The 21785-nt window shown below is 39.7% G+C and overlaps 1 protein-coding gene across 3 annotated transcripts in view; it reads left to right on the top strand.

The window, feature by feature from the left end:
* phka1a (phosphorylase kinase, alpha 1a (muscle)) overlaps positions 1–21785 on the top strand; it is a 40524-nt gene that overhangs the window by 2822 nt on the left and 15917 nt on the right. For all 3 annotated transcript variants that reach the window (XM_061710563.1, XM_061710565.1, XM_061710564.1), the window contains exons 2-18: positions 3337–3495; positions 3586–3633; positions 5397–5565; positions 5772–5854; positions 5952–6032; positions 8681–8779; positions 8867–9013; positions 9593–9646; positions 12108–12230; positions 12334–12429; positions 14686–14793; positions 16093–16171; positions 16250–16384; positions 17325–17434; positions 18523–18667; positions 18758–18836; positions 19581–19750. In XM_061710563.1, the coding sequence (XP_061566547.1) occupies positions 3337–3495; positions 3586–3633; positions 5397–5565; positions 5772–5854; positions 5952–6032; positions 8681–8779; positions 8867–9013; positions 9593–9646; positions 12108–12230; positions 12334–12429; positions 14686–14793; positions 16093–16171; positions 16250–16384; positions 17325–17434; positions 18523–18667; positions 18758–18836; positions 19581–19750 (1885 nt within the window). The remainder of the gene's footprint in view (positions 1–3336; positions 3496–3585; positions 3634–5396; positions 5566–5771; positions 5855–5951; positions 6033–8680; positions 8780–8866; positions 9014–9592; positions 9647–12107; positions 12231–12333; positions 12430–14685; positions 14794–16092; positions 16172–16249; positions 16385–17324; positions 17435–18522; positions 18668–18757; positions 18837–19580; positions 19751–21785) is intronic.

The following is a 21785-nucleotide window of genomic DNA, read 5'->3' as shown; positions in this document are numbered from 1 at the left end:
CAAAGTAAAAACATTTTTGAGCCGTCACGACATGGATCCACGGTCTAGTCAGCTCCAGATTGGACTACTGTAATGCACTTTATGCTGGCATCGCCCAATCTTCTTTTAGCCGTCTTCAGCTGGTACAAAATGCAGCTGCCCGTCTTTTAACGAACACACCCAGACGAGAGCATATCACCCCGGTCCTTTATTCCCTTCACTGGCTGCCTGTTCATTTTAGAGTTGATTTTAAACTTTTAATGTTTGTTTTTAAAGCTCTTAACGGCCTTGCCCCTCCTTATTTATCAGAGATTTTAACGGTGCGTGAGCCTGGCAGAGCTCTGAGATCCTCCAACCAACGTTTGTTGGAAGTTCCCAGGTCAAAGCAGAAGCGCTGGGGGGACCGAGCCTTTTCAGTTGCCCCAGGCTCTGGAATAAGCTCCCCTGTGAGTTACGCACCATCTCTGACCTGGACCTTTTTAAATCTAAAATGAAAACTTTTTTATTCAGGGTGGTTTTTAATACCTAGTAGTATGGTAACACTTTTTTTATACTTGATGTTTTATATGTTCATATGTTTTATTCTTGTTTTATTTTGTTGTATGTTATGTAAAGCACTTTGGTTCACCTCTAGGTTGATGTAAGGTGCTATATAAATAAAGTACATTTACATTTACATAGTTGGAAGTCACAGTTACAGAGTCGCAAATTGTTTGTTATACCAGTAGTTTAGCAGTCAAATCAACGTTGGCTCACCAGTGTTCATACAGGGTCCCAACAGGAGCAGAAGAGCATGGTTTTGCAGTGGTTTTCCTCCACCCGCTACACAAACTAACGCTCCACCGTTTCAGAGCTGGAGGACGAGTGGGAACAATTGAAAAGCGCTTTTCATGTGGTTCAAATATCTTCTAAGAACCTCTGAATTGTTTACCCACAACTGCCACAGGTTAATGTAACATTGACATGTGAGTTGAAGCTCTCTCTGGGTTTTATTTTGGGAATTCGCGGGATTTCTCTATGACATTTTCACATATGACTTCCTGGCAGCTCGATCTGCCCCGTGTAAACGTGTATAAATTGACCCATCTCAGATGTGGTTGAGTACCAAAATAGACTTGATGTGTATTTTTAGCAGAGCAGAGTGGACGGTTGCCTCTGATGGGACCACTCTCGCATTCGAAGTAGGTGGTGCAACGCTTCCGCACCCAGTAGGAGCCAGATGTTACTCTTCCATCAACGCTCGTTGAAATCTAATCTCGATATCGAGACGTGCACCATCATGTAAATTAAGAAATGATCAGTTGTTTCTCTCAAATAGGCATGGGGCGATATACGATACGATCGTATATCGCGATAAAAAACGGCCGCGATAACGTTATCGTGGGGTACTGTAATTATCGCCAATATTTTTTTTTTTTTTTTTTTTGGTCACACAAGGCTACCAGCCAGGTAGAAGCCAGTGTTATTTTTTTCATGTATTTTATTAATATTATTTATTCTTATTATTTATTTAATATTTTTTCAGAGAGTAGTACTACAATCCGTGTGCATTTGACTACTGTGGCACTTTATTTTCACTCAATCTTTGTGTTGGCCATGCAGCTTTTGTTTTGTATACTACAGAGCAGTGCCTTTATTTTATTATTTTTCCAGAGAGCCGTACTAAGTAGCAGGCAGCCAGCCACTGTTAAAGTTTCAGAGAGTAATACAATCAGTGTGCATTTGGCTCTACTTTGTCACTTTATTTCTATTTGTCACATTTCTTTCGACTCTCAGGGAAGTATTTTCTTACAAAAAAAGAAAGTTCAAATAAGTACTGGTAGCGGTACTATAGTTTACACTTTGTAATGCATAACATTTACAGTACACTATTTGTTCTCTACCTCAAGTGTCACTGTGTTGAGAATGATTTGAGAATAAATGTTCTGAAGGAACCAGTGGATCCACGGTTAGTGTTTTTCCTTGCATTTTAAGAATTTTATAAGCGACACGCTAATATCGTGATAATATCGTAATCGTGATATTTTTGTCCACTAATATCGTGATATGAAATTTTCATATCGTCCCATGCCTACTCTCAAATTCATAAAGTGTTGTTGAAAATGTGAGGAGTCAATCACATCTTTTTGTAACAATCTACACGTAAATAGTTGCAGTAGGTGGAACTAGAATTGTCAACAAGTACAGTAACACTTTGTTATTCTTAGTTACTTCTAACCTCTGACTATAGGTCAAGTAAAACGTATTAAGAGATTTGGGAGTGACACATACTGGGTGTGTTGCATCTCAAACTTTCAGTTATCACCCTCCTTGGATTGTTTTATTATCCTTTCCCAAAGCTTAAACGGTGAATTTCGACAAACTATGCATGAGGTAATTTTTGAATCAGCCCCAAGCGGCTGCTCAGTCAGCTGTCACTGTTCCAAAGACCAATTTGCTCACTGAGACAAGAACGTTCCTGCAGCCAAGACTCAACATTAATGAGCTTCACAAGGAACGGTGGCACGCCGGCAGCAGAACTCTCCATTTTTGGTGGTTTAACATTTGCTGGTGATGTTTTGGATTTAGATCTGCCTTGTCTCTAAGCGGGTCATCACAATAGCTGATCACTAGCACTAGCAACACGTAATAGAGTATTACATGCTGGCTTTTTGACACCGTGTTTCTGCAACGTGCCCACAAGCAACTTTGTGACATTTCTCTGTTAGTTGCCAAGACTGCTTGATGTTGCAAGAGCTGACTGGCATTGTGTCTTCTTAGTGAGAACCCCCGCCCCCAGGACAATTTGAATATTCAGCTGCTCTTGAGGTAGTTGTTTGAGGAAGATGAGATCTGTAATTAAAGAGGAAATTGTGCTGGTACCTCTATTCAAACTGCATAGTTTTACAGCACAGTAGGAAGTGATGGGGACTTATGGGTAGTGTAGTTTTGGATATTGTAGCATCCATAGAACGGGAGCTTGTGACTTGATAACCAGATGTTCATTGTTATCTTTTCTTTTTTTATATAATAAACTTTCTTTTGTAATTTTTTTTTCTTCATGGTCACATGATTTGAGCAATGTTCAGGACATGTTTCATGAAATAATTCAAATTCAAATTCAATAAACTTTATTTATCCCCAAGGGGATAATTAAAGATAGAAATATGCTTTCAAAAGGTGTTTTTTTTGTAGTCAATAGTCAAAAATACACATTAGTTGCTATTCATGTTGGGTTTGTTAAGCTTGCTTGTTCTGTTCGAGTACACTTTAAAGATAAAACTTAAAAAACCGTATGTCCACCCTGATGCCATTTTTCTGCCCTACTCTGTTGAAGGACATCGTTTTGATTGAGTCTGGCCTCTCTGTGTTTGACAGGATCCAGTCACGGGTCTTCTCCCCGCCAGCACAGATCACCCGGACGCCTGGGTCAGAGACAATGTCTACAGCGTCGTGTCCGTCTGGGCCCTGAGTCTGGCCTACAGGAAGAACGCTGACAGGGATGAAGACAAGGCCAAGGCGTACGAGCTGGAGCAGGTAGCTGCGGGTCTGAGTGTGTCCTTAAATGGTTGGTTTCATTTTTATGAAGTGGTCCCTCTTAATGTTTAACCATGTCTATCTTTGCAGAGTGTGGTGAAGCTAATGAGAGGTGTCTTTCAGTGCATATTGAGGCAGGTAAGATATCTCTGATTAATACATATTTTTGCATGACAGACCTATTTTATTGACCTGTGTTCTACATATTTAGAGACAACTTTTGTTGTATTAGACGCTATATAAATAAAATTGAAAATTGAAATTGAAATTGAAAATATTTAGATGAATATTTTTCTGAAAACAGGCTGTGGATGGATCAAACTGATGCTAAAAAAGCTTGTGGTTGTGGGATGAAGCACCTTGTGACATTCCCTTGCCTGTGAAAGGTGCTCTATAAATAAACTTACTTACTTACTTACTTACAAAGCCAAACAACTCAGCATAACTCTTTGTGCTTTTTGGTTTTAAGCCAAATTCTCAAGAATAACTGAGTAATAAATTGTCGATGTTAGAGTTAAGATAGTAACCAGTGACTGGAAGGCCATGTTTAAACCTGTTGTTACCTGGTGTTTGATACTAAGGTGGTCCTGAGCTCTTCTCCTGAGTCTCAAAGCACTGAGAGAAAACCCACCAGCTTGATCTGTTTCCATGGAAACAGCCGACAGTCCACTGGGTTGTTTTCTGGCTCAGCTAGTTGCAGGAAAATAAATAATAAGGAAATAAAAAATGATTTTCAATTAACAGAAAAGCTTTTCCTCTACTGTTTCCAAAGTGGAGCTGAACACAGCAGATCAGAGTGCAGCATCAGCGCTCCTGCTGGTCCTTGAAGTCGCCTTTTATCTTCTCCCTCAGTTTTTTGTTTCAGTATTTTTAATGGTATTTGTAAAAATGCAGCTTGAGATGCAACTCTGGCTAACCTGGATCTCAACATTTTGAATTAATGCTATTAAGATCAAGTAATAGAGTTACAGTAACAGATTAGTTAGCAGAGTTACTACTGATGTCTTGCTGTAGCTGCAGCTGAGGGCATCAGCTGACTATGTGAGTCGGCTTTTCATTTATTTATAAATGACATGGGGAGGAAATGGCCGACCATATGTGGTCCCTCAAGACACATTGTAATACCAGGCATGAAGTGATGTTCTTAAAACCATCCACATGGGATCAGATAAGCCAGGATTTGTTTATTTATTTAATATAAAACAGAATATAACTGGTTTGCAGCACTGGTACTAAAACCCAACGCAACCAGAATAGTTTTCTGCAAATCTTTTGCAAACATAACCTCTTAGAAGCCTAGCTCTTTAAATAAGATGAAGTAGGTGTTGCTCTGTGTCAGTGTGTGACGACCAGCACAAGAACATATCAGAGTTGGATCGAGCTGAGCATACTGGACGCTCTCTGTGATGACGTCCCGATGTGTACAATTGCAGAGAAAGTGAAGGAATGCAAAGACGATGGAGGAGAGGCTGATTCTGACAGCGCCCCCCTTTCCTAAGCTGTCCAGTATAAGTTTAAAGACAAAACAACTCTCCAACAACTCAGACTTAACAGGTGTATTTTAAACCTGACCTTCTCTCTTATCCTGGTAACTGTTGGAGTGATCGGCAACCTTAAGTTCATCATTTGATGATATTAAGGATCTACAACCTGTTCCTCTCGCCTCCCCATCCTTATCAAAACATCTAAAACCAGAGATATCACATGATGCTTAAAAAGATAGAGCGTGCATCCAAGTCTGCAATTTGGAAATACTAGTTATTATCCATTTTTGTCATAGGATATTGCATCTTATCTGAAGGCACCATTATTATACATCATCATCTTAATCATGCTGGATATTCTGATTTATCAGGTTTCTTGATCATTTCATAGTAACATGTTCTGCTTTACTTCCACAGGTAGAGAAAGTGGAGAAATTTAAATACAGCCGCAGTACCTCAGACTCACTCCACGCCAAGTACAACACCCATACCTGCGCGACTATCGTCGGGGACGACCAGTGGGGTCACCTGCAGGTCGACGCCACCTCGCTCTTCCTGCTCTTCCTCGCTCAGATGACGGCATCTGGTACGACAGAACTTTTCCGGAGTTTAAACGGAAATTCTGAGCAGCAGTGGAGGAGTCTAGAGTCAACATCTGATTTGTGCAGAATATCTGAGGCGAACGTGTAAATATTTTACGTTTTTTGCTCAAATAAAGAGCAAAACTACTTGTGAAAAGAGAAACAGGTTGCAGCTTTTTATCTTTATGTTGTTGGTGTTCTTATGTGCCAGGTCTCCACATCATCTACACCCAAGATGAAGTAGACGTAGTTCAGAATCTCATGTTCTACATTGAGGCAGCTTACAAAGTGGCAGTAAGTGCTTTTTCTTAATTTATCTGTAGCATCATGTTAAAATCAGAAGCATCCAGAGTTTAGAGTTGTTTGTTTTCCCCTCTGTGTTTTTATCCAGGACTATGGGATGTGGGAGAGAGGAGACAAAACCAACCAGGGCATCACTGAGATCAATGCCAGCTCTATCGGCATGGCCAAGGTTAACGCACAAGCACACGCTTAATGTAATATCAAGTGTGTTAACCGGCTCAGGAGGACTGGGAGGGCAGAGCTTCTCATCAGAGAGGCAGAACAGGTGCTCCAGTAAATATCCTTGGCACGGTGGATGGTGCCCGGTCACCGCAGCGGCCTTTAGGCTGACATTTACATGACCCAGACTCTACCGGGCTGACTGGATCAGGCGGGACAGTTTTGTTTTGCTGCTGAAGGTTTGGCATTAGCGGCAGCTGGGAGTCTCAATATTCATGTTAGTAAGTTGGAGAAGAAAAATCTCTTCAAGAAATGGTGGTGTTTGACTAAAAAAGTTGTTTTTGTGGTTTTTTTAAGGCAATTACTAAGTCCAAATCCTGTGCTTAAATAATTAACATCATCTACACCCAAGATGAAGTTAGATGTCATTCAAAACCTCATGTTCTACATTGATGCAGCTTACAAAGTAGCATTAAATCTGATGATTGTGGCTGTTCGAAGCTCTAGGCCTCAGTGTTTGGGTTCTGGCTCTCGGTTGGAGTCGGTGTGTCCTTGGCTGGCGGTGAACAGGAGGTATCAGGTTCTCCTGTCGTCCCAGAATGGCCTCTCACTCAGAAATAACACGGTACTCCCAGTACCCACTGCAGCGAAGACACACACACACACACACACACACACACACACACACACACACACACACACACACACACACACACACACACACACACACACACACACACACACACACACACAAGCACAGTTTAATTTAAGACTTTTCACCCTGCAGGATGACCGCTACGTTGTTGATTACACGTTTGTATTAATATATATATCAACAGCCCCGAATGAAGTGAATTAAAGTTGCTCTTAATATAATGTTTTGATATACTTTATTTCAAAAAGCAAGAATACCCTCTTTAAATTGTAAAGGTTTACATATCAAGACATTTAAAGAACCTTACCAGGTCTTTAAAGGATGAAAACACAACTTCAGATGAGCAATAACTCATAGCATATTACAGGGTCATTATTTATTTCAGCTAAAGTAAGCCTTAAGTCAGAAGCAGCAAGGAAAAGCGTGCTTATACAGTTTTTATAGTTTCCATAGCAACTGAGAAAGTAACCAGCTGCAGCTAAACACATGTACCTTATTAATCAACCATCTGCAGGTGTGAGTGCCGCTACTAAAGCAGTTTAGCGGTTGTCGCTGCTTTGTTTTGGCGTCGAGCAGTCTGGGAAGGTTAGAAAAGGCCGTTTCCAAACAGGTTGTTGTAACATGAGAAAGATTACTTGAATAAAAACATTTGAAATCCAATGAATCCAATGAATAACTTTAAGCTACCGATGCTGAAGGTGGTTCTTCAAGGTATTGAGAACACTGCTTCTACATTCAGATTCAGACGACTTTATTAATCCCTTTGGGAGGTTCCCTCAGGGAAATTGATATCTCCATCTCACTCACTGTCATATACAAATAAAACACCCCAAAAAACCAAACACCCATATAAAGATAAAAAGAGAAGAAAAGAAATGTTGTGAAAATATTGCACAAAGTTATTGCACTGTCCTGGTTATTGCGCAGTCCGTTTGTTGTTGGTCAGACTGACTGACTGACCCCCCACAGTCCCTCTGTTCTTCAGTTCTTCTTTGCCTCCCCCAGTACATATTAGTATCGTTTATAAAGGGTGCTTTGACCAGAAAAACCAACAAAAAAACACACTTTTTCAGCATTTTTTCTGTGGTTATGTTTAAGGCTGCTGCCAGCTTAAGGGCTCACCTTAACAGCAACCCTGTATCTTTGCTTAGGAGCCTTTACGTCTGCAAATATGTCATTGATTAAACTGCTCAGGTGTGGAGGGTACAGTGGCATAACAGCAAGATCAGAGTAGTAGTAAATTGCATTAGGTATGGATAAAATTATTATTTTGTTTAAGGTCGGACTCATTTTTAAAAATTGAAAGGTACTTTCTTAAATATATATGTGAAGTGTCAAAATTATTACAGTTTGTGTTATTTGCAGATGATACAACTTTTTTTTGTTCAGGACATGATTTGGAAACTCTTGCTAAATGTATAGAAAAAGAAATGGTAAAATTAAAAAAATGGTTTGATGAGAATAAGTTGATAGTCGCAGAAAATTTAATTTTAAACATTTATTTGCCCGAACAACCTTAAAGCAGATGAGCACTTCAATTGTTGGAATTAAGTTATGGAATTCATTAAATTATGATTTAAAGTGCTGTATAAACATATTTCAGTTTAAATATAAATTTAAAGAGAAAAAAATAGCAATGTATGTATGAAATAGTCTAAATATATAATATATGCGTATGGATACAGACAATTTATTTTCTTGTTTTTCTTTTCTTGTGATATTAATTAAGTAATTGTGCAGACCATCTGTTATTATTGTTCAGTTTTCTTTTGAGGGAGGGGCAGGTATAATAAGATTTTCTTCTTCCTGCTCCTTTCTGGTTCTGGAATATGTTTTTGATTGTGTTGTCATTTTACTTGCTTGCTTTTTTTCTTTGCATATTTCCATGACCAGAATAAATAAAAATGAAATGAAATGAGTGTACCAGCAGATTAGAGGATGTGTACTGTTGACTGCGGTGTGACTCTGCTTAGTCATCAATAATGTATCTCTCCGTCATGTAGGCAGCTTTGGAGGCCCTGGACGAACTCAACCTCTTCGGAGCCAAAGGAGGACCTGGATCTGTCGTCCACGCTCTGGCTGACGACATACAGCACTGCCAGGTGCGTGTGCACTCTCGTATCGGGCTGCACAGAAGAATACACACCCTGTAAGTCATCTCACTGTTTGCTTTGCTTCCCCCTCGTCAGTCCATCCTGACATCCATGCTACCCAGAGCGTCCATGTCTAAAGAGGTGGACGCCGGAGTTCTGGCCATCCTCACATACCCCGCCTTCGCCGTGGAGGACATCAACATCGTCAACATGACTAAGGAGGAGATCATCTCCAAGCTGCAGGTAGGAAGGAAGATTTGGTAACTGTGGCTTAAGGTCCACATGACAGAAATACTGGATTTCAGCTCAGGTTTATATGAAGAATTAACTAAATATTTGCCATTTCTGAAATACAATGGCTTGTTGAACTTTGAAAATATGAGGAAATTAGTTCCACAGATATTTTTGAATTCAGGTTTTTTAGAGATGATGGAAAAAAACCAAGAAGCGAAAACTTGAAAACATGCAAACTTCCTTCTTTTTTTTTTTCCTTCTGGATTTCGGTTTTCTAATAAAATTATGTATGTGATTGTCTTTGGTGTTTGTTTTTTTTTTAAATGTTTTTTAAAATTACATTTATTCACACATTAGAATCTTTTCCCTTTTTATTTTGTGTAAACCTTACAGAAGTAAAACCAGCATAACAACCACATAAAGGGAAGCAATGAGTGTAAGCCATGACTGTATGATACTGCTGAGTTTAGTTGAAATAACTGCTCTTTTTAATTAACTGAAGTACATTTTCTTGTCGTTGAATTGCACGGAAGCTGTTGAATGTTGAAGATAAATATGTCCTTGCTGACTTCTTGTGCTTCCGTTCAGGGTCGATACGGCTGCTGCAGGTTTCTCAGAGACGGACACAGGACCCCAAACGAGGTAAACAATCTGCAAAAAGGTATACTCTCTGTGTGTCTTACATTTCTTCTGAGATTATCCACTTAAACAGCTAAAAAGTGTACCTTTTTCTACTTTTCGTTTTCCTCACCAGCAGCAAATCCAGCAGGGACGCTGATGTTTGTGTGCACTGACAGGGCCATTAGTGCTGCGTCCTCGTTATTCACGAGCTGGTGTGGGAAAACTGTCTCGTTTTAAAGGTTTAAACTGTAGGCCGCGCCATTGTGAACGTTGGAAGCTTTCGGGAGCAGCAACAAAAAAGCAGGAAGCTGAATGAATGCAAACGCATTCAGGCACGGAGAGCTGATTGTGGCTGAGCTGTACATCAGGGTGGATTCAAGCTAATAAGTTGAAACTTTTTCTTTTTAGATGGAAAAATACGGTTATAGGCTTACCCCATAGTAATTATTCAATGCAGAAGCTTAATTTTGCAGTATATTTGCATATAGTCGTTTGAAAACACTTGAATTTGCCAGACATCCGTGAAAAGGTGGAAAACATTTAGAAAAAATGCTTGACAATTTGATGACTAAAAAGATGTAGGAATCTATTTTATTTTCATGGCGACAGACATTTATAAAGATCAAGAAAGACAAGTACTTGAGATAAGAAATTTAAGAGAAAATAAGTGATATATTAAAAAAGTAATGATAACTTGTGTGTATGAGAGTCAATATTCGTCTGAAGTGACATCACATACCCTAATTATTGAAGTATTAACCAGTTTCTCTTTATCTAAACTAGGGCTGTTCGATTAATCGATTTTAAATCGTAATCGCGATTATGTAATTAGAACAATGTTAAAACGTGAAAATCGTAAAATCGATTTTTCAATTTTTTTTTTTTTTTTTTTTTTTTTTTTTTTTTTTTTTTTTTTTTTAACCTTGCCTGCACACATATTAATGCTTGATACCATATTAATGATTGATGGAAATACCTCTCAATACCTGCGACAAGTGCCCCATCGGAGAGGCTCTTTAGTGTAGGAGGGGGCGTTGTAACGGCCACCGGGCATCCCTCAAGCCAGATGCGGTAGACCGGCTCGTGTTCCTTGCAAAAAACTTGCAAATGTGAATAGCAAATGTAATGACTGACATTACACACCTCTACCTCCTTCATGGATTGCATTATTATTTAGCATGCAAAGACCCAGTTTAGTTTAATTAGAAAATGTCTTGTTTTATTTAATTGGAAATATAACTTACTGTATGTTTGCAAGTGCTGATTTGCTGATTTATTTTTTCAGAGATAAAACTTTATATTTTATTATATTTTTTAAAACTTTTTTTCAACTTATTTTACAGAGTTTTGCACTTTATTCATTCATTTTTGGTTTAATAAGAGCAAAGTTTGCACTTAAAGCCCAGCCCAATGGGGCAAATAAAATAAAAATAAAAAACAGCATATTTGAAATAATTTCTTTGCCTTTTGTCAATTCACAAAATAATCGTAATCGTAATCGAAAATCGGATTTTGAGAGAAAAAAATCGAGATTTTATTTTTGGGCAAAATCGAACAGCCCTAATCTAAACTTACCTTCTTATCGTCCCACATTTGTTGAAAGATTGAAGTGCACAGCTGGAACACTTGTTTCAAGTAGCTACTGAATAAATAGATTCTTAACCTTAGCTAAATATCAAAACTTTTATCTAAATGTGAAGTTGGTGTTGATTCTTGGCTGAGATGATGTTTGTAAACCTACTGAGGTCCACAGAACACAGATTAGAGACTACTTGGTGTAGTTTTGTAGTACTTATAAGGAAAATTAATTGCAGCTCCAGTTACACAAACTTTTAGGTCTATTTGTGAAGGGAATGTACATCAGTGTATTGATAATTGTATAAATCAGACACCACAAAAAGTTTGATATTAGTTTAACAGATTCATACTTTCGCAATCTCTTGAAGGTACAGCCCACCTAGATCTTGATTTGTGTGTGTGGGGCACAAGTCAACACAAGCAACAAAGATAAGAATGGATTTTGACATCTTTGTTGTCTTCACATCTACTGTCATTGGCTGGTAGCTACATCCTAACTGATTAAAGCTGAAAAATGGCAAAGTAAGACACAGATTTTTCTTTTTAAATCCACAAGGCCATATCTTTGTAGAAAAATACATCACCACACACTTAAGATGGGTCACACCAATGAAAGGGAATATACACTTTTTACCTGGAATATTCAATTTAATCTGCTTTTTAAAGCTTTCAATTGTTGTGTTAAAATACACCTGCATGTCCAGTTCGGTCCCCGCTGAAGCTCACATGAGCTTTTGTTGCGTCTGCTAGCATAAATATATTTGTGCTGTCGCACACACCCGTCTGTAATGTGCAGTTATTCTGCTCCGCCGCTGATAACGAAACAAAAAAGAAAAAAAAAAGTCTCTTGTGAACCAATAAAAGGTCAGACATTGATGGGACTTGTGTGTGTGTCTTTGTGCAGGATCCAAATAGATTATACTACGAGTCAGCAGAGCTGAAGCTGTTTGAGAACATCGAGTGCGAGTGGCCTCTCTTCTGGACCTACCTCATCCTGGATGGCATCTTTAGCAACACTCTGGAACAGGTAATTTACACCTGGGCGTGTGGTTCCACGCATCATGGTTGCACATATCCACACCCGTTGTCCTCGGTGGATGTTCACAGGACAGTTATTGGCTGTCATTTAGGTGCAGGAGTATGAGGAGGCGTTGGAGGGGATTTTGATCAAACAGCAAGATGGGATACGACTTGTGCCAGAGCTCTACAGTGTCCCTTTAGATAAGGTAACCCCCTTCTCTACTGATAACACTGTCAGTACGTGCACATGCAGCGATTCAACCTGGTTGGAGATCATTTGCACACATCGTACTGACTTTTAAACTGCATGTGAACACCTTAAGTCAGTCCAGTCAATCTGATCAGACCGGATTCGTCAACCCGCTTGCAGCACCTAGATAAGCCAGTCCCAAGCCAGTCGCAACCGCCTTGTTAATGCCATGTGAACGGGGACATAGATATTACAGTCTGCGCATGCTCGAGATTTCCCCCCGGGTGGGGTTTTCCCCCGGGGGAGGGGATTCACCTGGAAGTGAAAGGAGACGACGACGCTGCTCAGTAGCACCCTGGGGTGTCGTTTGACTGCTTCAGGGGTGTCGTCAAAATATTTCCTATTCTGACATTTCATATATAAATACTGTATTTTCGCGACCATACGGGCGCCGTGTGGAAAGGCCTCAGTCTTGTGTCATTTCTGTATTTGAAACACACACGGCGCACCGACCGAAAAGGCACACACACAAGAACACACACACACACGCACACAAGGTGCTATTTAAAAATACAGCGGGAGCAAAACTTTGTTTGATTGTAGGCTACTTTATTTCAGTTTTTACATTAATCAAACTCATTAAGTCTCATCCTCTGTTTCTGCATTAAAGAGCTCCGCTAAATCAGCTGTGCCAGTCCGAACTCCTCGCTGTCAGAGTCTCGTTCCGTGCCGTGCGGCGCCTCGGAAATGCACGCTTTTGCAAAAGCTCGCAAAATAGTCCCAGCAAACACGTTAGCCCACGGATCAACAATCCATCTGCAAACTGTGGCATAACTGGCCCGGCGTTGCTTCCACTCCTGGAGAAACTATTCTCCCTCTTAGTCATCCGTTGCTCACACGCCGCCTGCAGCCTTAAGGCTGATTTATGGTTCTGCGTTAACCAACGCAGACCTTATGGCTTATACGCCGTCGATTTTACGCGGTCCATAAATCTGCCTTTATTCACCCGCCCGAGACTCTCCTTTTATTCTCCCCACCAACCGCCCGTGCGCTCCCTTTGCCAGCTCTCTGGTGATCTCCCTCCAGCAGCTGCCACTTTATTGAGGTTTTTGTAGTGAAATGAGGAGGAATCATAGAGATAACTTCTCATTTCAACTAACTGGATCAGCCGTTCCTCATCCATGACTGTTTCCTACAGCGCTTTCACCGCAGGCGACAGGAAGAAAATATAAGCAGGTCTACCGTCCGACCAAAGTGGGGAAAAAAACAACAAAATAACGGCGTGAGGTGACGCAATGAAACAGCGAACAGCTGGAGTGAGCGGCGTGTTCGTGGTGTTAAATGCAGCAAACATGTCACATCATTACTGGGATGTGGGGAAAAGCAGAGGACACGAGAAATGATCAAATAGGTACCAGATCTTGTTGGATCCGGCACAAATTAAGCTCAAATAAGATTAAGATAAGATTCTTGTTTAGGCTATATCTTACTATTTTATCAGAACCTTCCAGCCTGGCGATCTCCCTCCAGCAGCTGCCACTTTATTGAGGTTCTTGTATTGAAATGACTGTTTCCTACAGCGCTTTCACCTTTTTTTTCCAACTTTCAACCGGCTTTCAACGCGACCGACAGGAAGAAAATAGAAGCAGGGCGTGCGACAAAAGTCCAGCTCAAAACGGCGCGCCGCGTCGCTCGCAACCAGTATAGACAGTGCAAATAAAACATAAAGCAATGGAACTGTTTTTGACGCTGACGCTCGCTCGCGTCGCATGCAGTGTGGACACGGTGTAAGATTCGCATTTACAGTCAGAGCGATGCAGCGCGGTTTTTAATTATATTTTACTCTGGGGTGTCGTGAGATTTTATTCACTTTTGAAAGGTGTCATGACTGAAAAAAGGTTGAGAAAGGCTGTTTTAGACAGATTATTAATAGGAAAGCAGTGAGAATGCACTTTTTCCTTCCTTGTTGTTGTTAAGCAGAGGTCAACCGGAAGTGGCTCTTTGTTGAAATGGTTACCATGGTTACCTCGGGTACAGCGCCACCTAGCGTCACGGAGTCAGCCATGCTCTGGTTACAGTGGCTTATTCAATCTGATTCAGTCTGATCTCAGAACAGCATGTGTACTCAGACAAGTTGATCCAATCTTCTGCATGTCATTATCTGATCAGATCTGCAACCAGCTTGAATCGCTGCATGTGCACGTACTGTGTGAATCTTATTTCAAATTAATTTCTGTATGTTAGCTTGTTATCTGATTGTATATCTAAACAGGTGGATGAGGAATGCAATAACCCTCACTCTGTGGAGAGGGTTCCTATGGGCAAGTTACCTCTGAAATGGGGACAATCCCTCTACATCCTCGGAAAGCTCTTAGCTGAGGTGAGTTTTTATACACCCAACGTCACAGGTGATTGTCGGTGTGTGAGAGAGCTGCATCCAGGGAGCAATAGTGAATCCATTAATAAATGATAGTACATTCAACAGAACAGGAGTACATTCTTCATTGGGATGGAAACACAGCCTTGAAAGACTTGGCTTCTTGGACATGTCTTCCCTGACGTAACCACAGCAAACTGACTGGCCTTTTCAATTTAGCTTTATTTATTAAGCGCCAAATCATGACAAATGTCATCTCAAGGCACTTCAACCTTTGATGGACCTTTTGCACCAACTCAGAATTGGTGCTGGAGCCAGTTCCAAACAGGTTCTACAAAGAACTGGTTCTCTTTTCCACTGGCTGGACAGCCAGGACCCTCCGTTGTGTTGTTGTGTCACCAATGCGCAAGCAGGAAATCCATAAAAGATGGAAACGTCTAATTCCAAAACTAACAAATATTACAAAAAACGTTTTAAGTTTTTATGAGCTGGTTTTACAGACGTGTTGATAATCCAGTTTAGCACCAAGGTGTCATGGAAACACTTTTTGTGACTCTCCACGTCTCTGGCAGTGCCAGATGTGACGCAGCCGGTCAATCTAAAATCATCTAATTCTAGTTTGTAAATGTTTTTAGTCTCATTAATAACATGTAGTTGTGCTGTAACACTATTTAATCATTATTTCTGCATTACATAACTTTAACTCTGAATAATAATTTAAATGATCATCTGCTGCCTTCATCTTTTCTTGACTATTATCTCAACGGCGGTAGCGGCAATTGCAATCATTTGTCAGAGACTAAAGATCTCTTTTTTTTTTCCCCATCTTCTTTAAAGCCGAAATCTTTTTTCCTCTGTTTAATTACTCTCTCAAAAAAATAAACACTGTTCAATGGAAGCATCCTAATGTGGATTTTATAGGTCACCAACGAAGAAAAGCTAAAACTGGGGAAACTCAATGTCTCCAGCTGGTCCTCGTCAGAACCCTGACTACGGCATTTTGGATGAGCTGTATTCTTTTTAGAAAATGTTTAGTTCAACCCAATAATAAAAAATTACAGTAGTCCAGTCTTGAAGGAACAAATGTATGAGTCAGTTTGAGACAGACTGATCCTAAATTTATCAATATTATGTGAAAAAAGGAGGTCCAACAAACCTGTTTAATATGCAAACCGAATCCCTTTTGAAGAGGCGCTGTTGCAAAATAACACGAGCACTAAAAACTAAGGCACAATGTCTTATTCAGTATCCAGCAAACTAAATTCCTCTTTCTTTTTTGCCTGTTGTATTTTTCATTTTTAGGGGTTTCTTGCCCCTGGAGAGATTGACCCCCTGAACCGGCGTTTCTCCACCATCCCAAAGCCAGATGTGGTCGTGCAGGGTGAGTTTACAGCAGAGTTATGGCACTGAAATCCTGCCCGTTAACCTTCAGTAAAGTGCATCTTCTGCCTTCCTCCAGTGTCAATTTTGGCCGAGACAGATGAGATCAAGGAGCTGCTGATGAAGAACGGTATCGAGGTGGAGACTGTGGCGGATATCCTTCCCCTCCATGTTCAGCCTTCCAGAGTCCTCAGCCACATCTATGCAAGACTAGGTTTGAATTTCAAGTTGAATCGGAAAAAATATACGTCCATCCAAAATGAGCATACAGAAAGAACAAAATCTCCTTAAATCCATCCATCTGTAACTTTTAAAACTTAGATTTAGCCGTCCTACCAGATTCATACAATGATTTTAGGCTTCTTTCCTGAAGATGTTCTGTTGGTCTCCTTTTCTGAACTTTTTGGTGAAGTAAGTTATATTTTACCACTGCATCACAGGGATCTCTATAAACTAGAGGAACTTGTGCGTTTTACATTAATCTGACAGTATCAATGAACTGTTGGAGAAATATTACTTGCTGTGACCTTTTGATATGTTTGTTACTTTAAGAGACGGTTCAGTCATTCCAGGATTCAGACGCACACATTGCGAACACGTTACGACAGTATTATTGCACGGAAAAAAGCTTGGCTTGGAAGACGCAGGGAGCTTGATATCATTTATTATCTGCAGCATTTCAAGTTGACAGCTGATAACATACTTGGGAAACTTTCTCCTGCCAACAATAGCATCCAAAACATTTCAGTGATGTTGACCAACTAAAAGCTAAAGAATAAAGATAAAACACCGTGACAGAGCAAGTGATCTTCTTTATTTTCCTTCATGCGTCTCAGCCAAGTCCCTGCTCTGTTCCTGACACAATAATGTCCAGTTTAAACATGTCTAAACAGGCTTTAGGTACAGCTGAGGACGACCACGTGCCACTGAGGAGGAGATGTGCTTTGAGCAGCAGCTGGAGGAGCTAAATTGATCTCTTGATTCATTCAAATTAAAAACATCAGCTCTGAATCTCACACAGATGTATTTATAGACAACCATCGGACTTTTCAAAGTTAAACTAATAATAATAATAATAACAAACCCACCACTCCTGCTGCAGTGCTCCAAGCCTTTACTCATCCTTCTTCTCTCTATCTCTCTCTTTTGTTTAGGCCGCAACCCGAGGCTGGGTCTGACGGGACGACCCTACAGGAGAATAGGAGTGCTGGGAACATCCAAGTTCTACATAATCAGAAACAGCATCTTCACATTCACACCTCAGGTAAGCAAATTAGTCTGTGTTTTCCAACAAAGTACAAAAATATGGCAGTAAAATGGACTTGTATTTGGAAGCCGTATCATCACCAAAGCCTGTTTGTGATCCGGCCAATAAAAGGTCAGCGATGGGAGATAAAACAGCAACTGATATTAGTTCATTTTAGAAGAATAGCTGCTGATTTGTCTTTTACCCAGTACCTCATTATCTGTCACTTGCATCACGTCTAAACAATCTCCTTAAATCAAAGCTCTATGTCTTAAATAAATGACAAAATTGTGTGCCATCATTTACTGAATGTAAACATGGTCCCACTAAACTCTAAACTCACTAGTATCATTTAGCAGCGAATGCAAGTTTAATAATTTTTGGCTTGATGAACCTGGTTTTTATCACCTTAAATCCTTTAAAGTTGGGTGTTTTGGGTTTTTTTTTGCTCAAAATCTGATAAGCATGAAGTCGAAGGCCAAAAGTCTGAACATTGAACGCCTCCCAGGTGTGTTTGCCGGCTGGGCCCCCGTGTGACCTCTATTTAGCATTTGGATCAAAAACAACTGAAAAAAGAGATTTGTTAGATTCCTGAGACGAATCCTTAGTCATAACAGTAATGAGGGAGTAGGTACATACCTCGCTGGGTTTGTAAATAAAGTTAGTGTTCCATGAAAGTATGAATGAAATGAATAAATCTAAATAACTGTGCTTTTCTGTTTTGGACCTTAAAAAGGTTTCAAAAAGTTGCAAATTTGATACTTTAAAATCTGCACCGTACCAGTAATGTGTTTAGCATTACATCTGTCACTAAATCAGCGCCTGGCAGCTTAAGTCCCAGTGCCACCTTATCATTCAGACATATCAGTTGTCAGCTGGTAGGAATCTATCTATCTCTTTGCTTTTTGGGCATTAGTCTTTATTTTGTGGTTGTTTTTTCTTTCTGTGTTGTGCAAAAACAGATTCAGATAATATACAGTACGGTTAAAATCTTCTCCACCATTCTTTGTACCATCAAAAGAGTTAAATCTTTTATCTTTCAAACTGTGGTAACAGAAAGTCCCGTTTCCTGATCTTTCCTCTCTTTTACTGCTGTCATCCCCCAGTTCATCGACCACCAGCAGTTCTACATGGCCCTGGACAACAAGATGATCGTTGAGATGTTGAGGACAGAAATCTCCTACCTGTCGTCCAGATGGAGGATAACTGGACGACCAACGATCTCGTTCCCCATTTCACAAACCATGCTGAGTGAGTGCTGGCATGCCCTACCGGAGCTCAAAAGATTTCTGTTATTTAACGTTCATTTATTGATATTTTTTGCCTTTCTGTGCGCCACAGCTGAAGATCACACAGATCTGGATCCTGCCGTCTTGGCGACACTGAAGAAGTTACAGGATGGATATTATGGAGGAGCAAGGTGGAGTTTTATCCTAATTTCCATTGTCTGTTATATAGGGCTGGGCGATATATCGAGATTTTAATATATATCGATATATTTTCAAACACGATATGGTACGAGACAATATCGTTTATATCGATTTAAAAAAAAAAAAAATAAATAATTTTTTAATGATTTTGATATAGCTTATTTTGTGACAAATTGACTTGAATGTTTTATTTGAGATTTGCACAAATGTTTTGTTATTTGCACAACTGTCAACCTCAGTGGAAAAGTCTGCCTGTTACTGTCTGTATTAATTGCACAGTGTATTTTAATTTAATTGTTATGCAGGAAAGGGATATTTGTTTTATTTTATTCAAGAAGCATTTTTATTCTATATATGCAGGCAGTTTATTTTTATTTCATTTGTTTTATACATTTTGATATTGTGCAGATCTCTGTTAATAAAGGAACCTGTGTGACATTTGGCACGAGGCTTCGTATTAAAACCGACTGTTTTTTTAAGGGTTTGCCTCAGAAAAAAATGAAGCTAACAGAGATGCTATGCTATAATGCTTTGGGGGAAACCCCAATTAAGGCACAGAAAAAATATCGAGATATATATCGAGTATCGCCATTTAGCTAGAAAATATCGAGATATGACTTTTGGTCCATATCGCCCAGCCCTACTATTATATTATGGCTTTTATATAATAAATAAAGGTTAAATTTCACAGCAGAGTCGTCGAACCCTCTCACGCTGATTTCCCTCTTCTCTAGGATCCAGACAGGGAAACTCTCGGAGCTCTTGACAACCTCCTGCAGTGCTCATCTCAGTTTCCTGGACGGTAAGGGTTCTGGCAGCATGGGCCGCCGCAGCGACGATTATGATGATGATGATGATGATGATGACGGCGATGGATACGTGCATGAGTTACGGTGTGATGATGGTAAGCAACAAATAAGATGGATTGATGATAGAGAGGAATGGTGACACCAATTGTAGAACCATGGCATCAAAACTGTACTACACACCACCAACAAAACACTTCTTACTGCTTGTTTTCTTTTCTTCCTATAATGGTAAATAGAGAAAATCTGTGTTTTGTCTCTTTAATTTCTGTCAATGCCACAATGAACCAACTAAAACACTCACCGCTGCTCTATTATGATTGTTTTATTCCTATATCATCATAATTGACACTACCTGAAAACCTGATTCTAATTTTATTTTATTCTACAGTAACACTGCCTTCTTCACCTAATCTCTGACCTTCATCCTACTGACATTTCCTCCTCAGTGCATTGGGTCACCATGTGGGTTATTAATGTTCTTATCAAAAATCCATCTGCTATTATGCAACAGATTTGCATGCCACTTTTAGTAATAGAGAACATTAACACAGAGTTGTATTGCTTTGCTGGGATGGGGGAAACAAATGATGAAAGCATGAACTGGATTGTTGCACGTCTGCTTGAATTTAATAGACCGGCATGTTTTGAAGCATCTTGTGACGTATCTAATGCCGGGTACGTGTATAATTTGAAAAGATGACACTGTAAACTTGAGTTGAACCATTTATTTAAGTAAAAAGGGCGTTTACAGACGCGTATGCAGATGCACAGGCTCCGTATGATCGCTAAAAACATATCAACTGACTTCTGCTGCAAAGCATTATGGGTAATGAAGTCCTGTCGACAAATAAGCGCTAAATGGAACATTCCTTGACTGGGTAGTAAAGTAAGTGTGCCATTCAGACTAACATTTCTGTAAGTAGATAAAGTTTCAGCACCTTGTCTAACACCTGTTGGGTGTGGTGGAGTTTGGAAAGTAGAGTTAGTAAAGTGGCCTACATCCTGTGCGTAGGATGAATGGCTATAGTCAAGTAAGATATGTACCAGCTTTTACCCTCTATTAATTTTACTTAATGTACTATGTCACTCACACTTCGGTCAAAAGAGGCTTATTGACAGACCTGATTATCCCTAGCAAATATCTGGTCCCATCTTTCTCTCTCCAACTAGGTTCAGTGATCTGTGTCCGTAGATGGTTTCCATCAAATCAAACCGCTTCCTATATTTTCTCACTTTTGACGCTCTTGTTGTTTTGGATCTTTAATTTTCTGGACTTGCTCAACCAGTCTGAATACTTTATCCTTCCTAATCACTCCATCAACTTGTCTTTGCACCACCACTGATCCCAAAGAAGGTTTTCACCTTTTTTTGTTCAGGAATCGATAATCTTGAGTTTTTGTTAATAAGCATTGTATTGTATTTTTAGTGGTTTTTCACCTTGTTACGTGGACATTATGATCTTTTTTTGGACGGCTGCTTCTTTATCTTCAGAGAGGTAGAAGCATATTCCAACATTTCACAATAAAAAAAACAAAACCTGCCAACTGTGTAGACCCGAACTGTTCCACACAGAAATGAAGCTAATGTTCCTTAAATCACTCTGAGAATATATTTGCCTTCGATCATGTGTTTGCGTGTTCACCTCACATATTGGTTACTTCGCATAATCCTGCTTTTGCTTCGGAGCGTCGGACGTGCATGTCCTCAGAAATTAACCCCAAGTGGCTGGTGAAGCCGGTGTAGGAGCAAATGCGAGGGGATATTCAGCGTCTTTGATTAAAAAGCCTTAAATACCATTAATACAGCAGAACTGTTGCTTTTTCTGCACCAGTCTTAACATCACCCTAATACAAACCTAATTTCTTGTCTCAATAGTCATTATAACCTTCTGCAAAATTAGAAATTGTTTGTTGGTGTACTATAGTGAAATCTTCCAGAAGCAGGCAAAGCCTACTGGATCGTACAGAAACAATTATGTTGGTTAAATAGTAACTGTATTCTCAGCCTTAAACTAGACTTTACATTCAGAAGTCAGAATGACACTGCCTAAACATTGCCTACAGAATACAGACCCTTTTAAAGTTTTTGACATATTTATATTTCACACCAAAAAGGTTTGATTAATTTTGT

Source organism: Cololabis saira, chromosome 20 (assembly GCF_033807715.1).
Source record: "Cololabis saira isolate AMF1-May2022 chromosome 20, fColSai1.1, whole genome shotgun sequence".
NCBI classification, from domain to species: Eukaryota; Metazoa; Chordata; class Actinopteri; order Beloniformes; family Belonidae; genus Cololabis; species Cololabis saira.
The sequence above is the reverse complement of the archived record's forward strand: the minus strand, read 5'-3'. Positions and strand labels throughout refer to the sequence as shown.